General features: G+C 47.2%; 1 protein-coding gene across 1 annotated transcript in view; it reads left to right on the top strand.

Moving 5' to 3' along the window:
- Positions 1-719: 719 nt before the first annotated feature.
- Positions 720-7,330, top strand: part of GPC6 (glypican 6) — a 796,854-nt gene continuing 790,243 nt past the window's right edge. The window contains exon 1 of the mRNA XM_076362195.1: positions 720-1,086. Coding sequence (XP_076218310.1) covers positions 720-1,086 — 367 coding nt within the window. The remainder of the gene's footprint in view (positions 1,087-7,330) is intronic.

Below are 7,330 nucleotides of genomic sequence, written 5' to 3'. Positions count from 1 at the left end.
GCTGCATTCGTGGTGAGGAGGAAGTTTTCGGGTCTGTGGGTGCTTTTCCTTCCTTCCGCCAGCAAACAGCGATCCACGCCAGGATTTGCTTTCTGCTCCCGTATTTCGGCGATGCAATGTGTAGCACGTTTCTCTGTGTGTGTGTGTGTGTGTGTGTGTGCGCGCGCGCGCGCGCGTCTGTGTGCCTGTGTGTGTCTGTGTGTCTGTGTGTGTGTGTGTGTGTGTGTGTGCGTGTGGCTCTCCCTCGCTGTGTCTGCCTCCAGGATCTCTCCCTGCCTGGCTCGGGAGGCTGCTCCGGCGCTGCGCGGAGCAGAGGTTTCCCCGGATCCCGTAAATACAGGCACACGCATCCAGTGCACCACACGCATGCACGCACACACACACACACACACACGCACACGCACAGACACACAGGCACGCACAGAGCCGCTGTCCAGTCCATCCCCACGCCGGCTGCTTTTCCCACCACCTTCCAGCCTCGCAGAGGCGGCAGGCGCAGCTCCGTGGCGGATCGCGCTGCCGCTGGCCCGGGACTCCGCTCGCAGCAACGCGCCCGCGGTTTCAATCTTCACAACCTACAGCCAGATTTTTAGCCCCTTTTTTTCCTTTTCTTTTTTTTTTTCTTTTTTTTTTTTTTTGGCGGGGGGCGAGAGCGCTTTGCATTTGGAGAAGGAGCCGGGGGGACGAGGCTGCCGCTCTCCCGCCCCCGCCGCGCGCGCATGTGTGTGTGTGCGCGCCCATCTCCCCCCCGCCTCGCAAAAGTTTGCCTCGGCGGCCGGGGGGCTCCCGGGCCGCCGCCCCCGCAGCCGGGGGGCGCGGCGGAGGCGCGGCGGTGCGGCGGCAGCGCGGGACTTGCGCGCCGCGCGGGACTTGCGCGCCGCGCCATGCCGGCGGCGCAGGGGGCTGCGCGGCGCTGCGCCCTGGCGGGGCTGCTGCTGCCGCCGCCGCTGCTGCTGCTGCTACTGCTGCTGCCGCCGCCCGCGGCCGCGGGGGTCGAGGGCAAGGCGCGGAGCTGCGGCGAGGTGCGGCAGGCGTACAGCGCCAAGGGCTTCAGCCTGGCCAGCGTGCCCTACCAGGAGATCGCAGGTAAGGGGCCGGGCGGAGCGGGGCGGCGGGTCGCGGAGCGGGGGGAGCGCCGCCGCCCGGCTGCGCGCACTCCCCGCGGAAGCGGGGCCGTGGATCGCCGCGTTATCTGCGCGGCGTGGAGCGGCTCTGCCGGCCCGGGTGGCACCCCGGGGCTTCCCGGCGGGGCGTGTGCCTGTGTAAATAAATGATTAAATAAACATAACAACTAAGGGGGGGGGTTAAGAAAAAAAGGGGGGGGCGCGGGCGAGCCTCAGCCTGGGATCTGTTCGCCGGCAGAAACTTCTTGAGAGTTGCGGCCGGGCTGCGAGAGGCAGAAAGCGGTTCCGCAGTGGCTGCTGCCCCCGCTGCCGCCGTCTGCGGGGGAACCGCTTTGCCCTCTGCCAGCGGGGACGGGGCGCGAGGGAGGCGGAGGAGGAGGAGGAGGGTGGGGAAGGCAGTCCTGCTCCCCCCCGCCCCGGACCCCGCCGCTGCCGCGGCCCCGGGGAGCGGCGCGCCCCTTCCGAGGGGGCCAGCCCAGCCGCGCAGCCCCGGGCCGGGCAGCTCGCCCCTCGGAGGCGCAGCCGGGCGCCTCCGCTGCAGCCCAAATCGAGCAGAGGCATCGGCTGCTGGGGAGAGGCACCCCCCCACGCATACACACCCCGCTCCGCCGCCGGAGACACCCGGCAGCCCGTTACTTAGCTCTTCCTTCTGCTAAAACATGCCTACAACAGGTTATATCTCAGTCCGCCTACGAAGGTGTTGGGGTTGTTCTTTTGTTGTAATTGTATTTTCCTGCTTTTCCCTACGACCTTATGCATATCGCATCTTTGGGACTGGATGAATAAAAATATGTCCGGGGCAGATAATCCTTTAGCCGTCAGAGAGCACGAGAAAAAGAGAGAAATGATATGGGAAGGCATGAGCCTGGGCTGCTTAAATTGCACTGCTCGAGCCCTCAGGAAAGATTTCTGCTTTGCCACTGGCACTTTGCTGTTAGGTTCTGCTGTTTGTAGGGTGAATTAGAAGCCTCTCGGTTTGCTTGCTTCCTTTTTCAAGTTGGAAGCAGTAGATTTATCTTCCTTGAGGTGAAATAAAGCCTCAGTTATTCACTGTGCAGTATTTAGCACTTTACATGAGGAATGATAAATGTGGAAAATCTCAGGACAGCAAGGATGTAGTTCACAAAAATACGGGGAAGGTTGTTCCACGTTGCCAATGCAGAACAGACCAGATCTCTGCATAGCCACGTTGGTTCCTTCGGGCACGCAGGTCTGACCCACTGACATGCTTTAGGACAAGGCAGGAGAGTAAAGGGCCTGTGTGTGTAACTACTCCACAGGCACCTTCGTCACTCAGGCTCACTGATTCTCTGGTCTTTCTGTGCACTTTTTAAAAAATTTCTCCTTAGGTTGCTCATCAGTTATATCAAATCATGAAATCTCTCCTGTGAGCCACAGACCCTTTCAGTATGCAGTCACACTTTCCCTTCGCATACTGTTACTCCATCTGCTTTGAGACAGGGTGGTAGGATATGCCCTGTCCCATTTAAAAAAAAAAAAACCAAAAACAATTTCCAGTGAATTTCAGACTTCTAGTAACTTTGGGTAAACACTTGTTGCTTTCAGCTCACAGAGAAGTTTTATTGTCTTACTTATTTTTTGAATGTACAGTGCTAAGTTGCCATGCATTTTTTAAGGAATCCCAGCATTTGCAAGTTTCTGCTAACATGTATCAGTACAGAAAGACTCATGATAGCTAAATATTTAATAGCAGTTAAGTCCAAAGTTACTCTTCAGTTTCCTGCTAAGCTTCATAAGTAATATCTACTTTTATGGTTAAGAAGTACATGATTTATGCAGAGATGAGTTATTTTTTGAGCTTCCTATTACAAGTTGTTCGTTTTCTTTGTGGTTTATCTGGCTTGTTACTAGTTGGTGTATCAACTTTTGAGCAGTTGTGTAGCTATTCAAGCTACTCAGTTGTTGGAAGACTAGGATTACTTTAAGGTGTGTTTTGGGGTATGTTCTGCTCGTACGGTGCTGAGAGGTTGTGTAATGCAGCATGTGCTCTTGTTAATGTGAAAGCTACGTATTTGCAACCCGGTGCAATGTTGGAAGTTTAATTAAAGCAATCAATGTACAGGTTTCAGAGTATTTTTTTTTTCATTCTGTTTCCACCATACTGACTTGGTTAAGGAAGCAATTTGTTACTGTTATGAAAGAAGTGTGGTCTGTCAAATGCCTCATGTTTTAAAGAGTTCAAAGAACTTTAATTACAGTCATATTTCTGAACAAACATCGTGTTTTCAAAAGATTTTGCATCAATGGCTTGATAATGTGATGGAAAATAGTAATACGCAGTATGATTTATGTGTTTTGATTTAACAGTAGTCGTATGTTTTCATTTGTCATTTGTTTAAAAGCTGCTTCCTAGCTAGGACTGTTGAAACTTGATAAAATGAAGAGGTAGTGTGTATGTACTGATGCAAAGAGATGAAGAATCTGTTTACATTAGAGAGGCTATGGACACAGATGTACCCTTCTGTTAAATGGAGCTGCAAAGCCAGACTTGTTAGCTAACTTCTGTAAAATTGTTTGTACTGGTACTCACTTTTGAATGGAGAAGGTAGAAGTTACGGATTTAAAAAGCTGTCTGGTTTTGCATTGTAAGGCAAGGTTTTCCTACAGTATTTTGTTGCACGTGAAATGTGTTGAAGTTGGTAATGGTGTGATTACGGTCGTCTGCTATGCTTTTACTACAATGCTAAGTTGTTCAGTGTAATAGTGTAGTACTTACTTGTTACCAATCTGCTGCGCCTAATGTCTTGTCTGATCACCAAATTCTGGTGCTGTGACCTACACTGGAGTACAGCGTACGAAGTTGGCTTCCAACATAGGTTGTCAAAGTAAGTCCTCAATAAAGGAACTTTGTCTGGGAATGGGGAAAGGAAGAAAATTTCAAGTATACGTGATACGCTGCTTGTGGGCTTGATTCTATGCATCGGTCACATGCAGGGTGAGTAGCAGTAGCTTGTGGTGTACGCTGGGCTATCCTTGTAAAATTTGCCCTCTCGTAACGCTGCTGTGGAGTACCCTGCATGTGAAGAAGAGTGGAACTGTCAGACTCATGCTGCCATGACCCGACATTCATGAGCACTGAGAGGAGCTCCTAAGGACTTTGCAGGAAATGTTTTGCTGTAGGAAAATCTGTCACTTGAAAGTCAATATAAAAGAGAGAAGTCACAGCACATATCTGTTAGCATTACTTGTTTAACTCCAACCATGATTTCAGTAACTTACAGCATCTTAGGGGAAGCCATAAAAATGAAACATCAAAGTTAAAGGAGGAGTGTGTCCCTGCCTCAAAGTTTTCTGAGTGAAAGTGGATGTCTGACTGTTCAAAAGTAATGGATGTGTCTGATCTGTGCCTTTCCACTTTCAGTTGATCTAGAGATTTTGAAAGGTGAAGGATGTGGGGTTTTTGTGGGTTGTGGTTTTGTTTGGGTTTGGCTTTTGTGGTTTGTTTTGGTTTTTTTTTACTAGATGCTGAATAATAGTGTATTTAGAGAAAGACTAGAAGTGTTCTGGTAAAGCATCCAACTATAAAGATGTTGAATTCTAGATCCTGTGTAAGAAGTTAGCTTTGTTCTCCTGTGCAGATGATGAACGAGGTGAGATTCTGGCAACACAGAGACACTGTCGTGAAAGTAACTGAAATGAAAGCAGAAGCAAACCCTTCGTTTTGAAGGTCAGGAGTCACTTGAAATTGTGCTTTGATGAATGGGCTTCATACTGGCATAATACAGAGGCGTTGACTGAAGAAAGCTAGCAAACATAACAGAGTTGCTTGTAGCTCTAAAGTGGTAATAATAACAATAAAAATCAACTCAGTAGTCACTCATGCAATTGAGCTATTAGTCCATGTCAGACATTCCCAAGATACTCTTTCTGAATGTTTTGCTTTCCTTTAAGTAGCTCTAAAATGTAATGATGGATTGACAGGAGGACAGCGGAAAATCCTCCTGACCGAGTCTGTATCAAAGCACTTGTTAATTAATGCCTTCTTTTACTGTTTCTCTACTGCTGTCACTGAGAGTTGTGTGAATAAAGTGCCTGTAGACCAGGAGGCAAGGGGGGATTCACAGGCACCTTGTGTGGTTGTCTCAGGAGTGTAAAAAAAGGAATAGCCTTGCTGAAATCAATAACACAATCAATGCAAATTTGTGAAATCTGAATTGGGCCATTAGAGATTAATTCACTCCTGATCTCAGTGATGACAATGAAGATGGACATGGGATTTCATGTAAACTTTGTACTTTTCTTGTTTTAGCACTGTTGTAGTAGTATCCCCCACACTGTGTATGACTGCTCCTCACCTCTGCGATTTCAGTAACTGCAGCATCAAGAGACTCTCTGGTCATCTCCCCTTACGGCCTCCCTTATTTTCCCATTGTGAGTGCATGGTGCACGCTAATAAACCGGTGTGTGCATTTAGCTAGGAGGAAGTACAGCTTTTCTAAGACCTGGCTTTGCTATCACTTTTGCACGTATTTATTGGTTTGTATGTGACTGGTGCCATTAAAGGGAATACAACTTACGTATGCACATCTAAACCTAAAGGTGCTGTTTGTAAGATCAGGGTCTTTGAGGAGAAATAGGATGTTTTTAATGCTTATAAATAATTCATTTTTGACTGAGAATTTTAAACCTCAGCATCTGGAGTTTTCCCGATGTGATTTTATAGTAGAGTATCTTGGAAAGAGGGACTTGAAAATAGAAAAGGCGATGCTTTAATAATTAGTGTAATGATGAATTTCAGTGTATTGTACTCTAATAATCTTTCTTCTTTCTGTCAGTCTGATTTATAATCAAAAAGCATACCTAAAGCTATAATATTTTCTACACTTCTAAGTGCTAATGTGTTAAACTGTTCTAATGCTGTATTAGTACTTATTTCATCATATGCTATTGTGAAATACTCTTGAGATTAGGTGGTGTTCAGACACCAGAGAGGTCAAGCACTATGTTAAAAGCTCAGGCCATTCTTTTTATATTACTGCAATAAAGAATATATTCATTTCATTTATATGACCATTTGGCTCTCATAAAAGGTCAGTTTCAGCTGAATGTACAATTACTTGCAAATGGCAAATCTTATAACAAGTGATCAACAATAAAAGCTTTTCTGGGTAATTTGTCTTTAAAATTACCACCTGCCATTTCTTTTGAATGACTTGAGCATCTTGCAGTATCACTCGGAGATCTCTGTCTTATTCCCCACGATACATGTAAGAAAACTATGCATACTAATCTTCCTTTCTGCTTAGTAAAGTAAAAATGCGTAATTACATTAAAGTTTCTAGTTGAAATAACAAGCTTGGTGCTTAAAACTCCATTACGGTATCAAAGTATCAGCACTCCCATTACTAGCAAAATGAAATTACGTTTTCAATGAACTATGACTGTATGCTCCCCTTCGTACCTGGTTAATGGGTGCTATCTCCCTGGGAAGGGAACCTTCATTCTGTGGTTTTGACTGTTCATACTACCAGGCATAATTATTTTAGCAGCTTAAATACGTGTAAAAGAATTAACACTTCTCCACAAATTCCTAAGAACAGCATATAAAGGTTGGTGTTTAAGGGCAGAATAGTAGTTATGCTAAACAGAGAGAACACATTACAAGATGCAAAAGGAATTTAAAATGCGTTGCAGATGGCAGGAAAACATATGCCTGGTAAAATTCTTAGCACTTTATTCCTCTGTATGCAAAAACAGCCTAAAACCTACTGAAACTAAGGTTTGCTTTCTTCACTACGTATTGCTCCAGAGCTCCTGCACACATCCAAAAAATAAGCTTCCCTAATAAGAAATTTTTTAGCTCTCGTTATAGGAGGCTGTCACAAAGACCACCAGCTCTCTCCGATGAGCTGCTTTCGGCTAACGTGACCTTTTCCTTCCAGCAAAGTGAAACAACGGTACTTTGTTCTGTTGAGGGATTGCAAAACACAGAAGACACACAGCATTTGAAGGCAGGTGCCGCGAAAGAGGCGCCCGCGCTCCCGCTGACTGCAAGGGCGACAGCAATTCGGGCCCTACCGCTACGCCCGGTGGAGCGAGTCTCCGGTGAGCAAAGTCAGGAGTTATTAATAGCGCGGGGAGGGTTCGCGTCCCGCCAGCCCGCTGTAGAAACCCGGCTGCCCAGGAGGAGGCTCTACAGCGCAGCGCCAGCCCCGGGATGGAGACAGGTCCGCCTGTCCTGGCCT

The sequence above is a fragment of the Aptenodytes patagonicus genome, chromosome 1 (genome assembly GCF_965638725.1).
Source record: "Aptenodytes patagonicus chromosome 1, bAptPat1.pri.cur, whole genome shotgun sequence".
Taxonomy (NCBI): domain Eukaryota; kingdom Metazoa; phylum Chordata; class Aves; order Sphenisciformes; family Spheniscidae; genus Aptenodytes; species Aptenodytes patagonicus.
The sequence above is the reverse complement of the archived record's forward strand: the minus strand, read 5'-3'. Positions and strand labels throughout refer to the sequence as shown.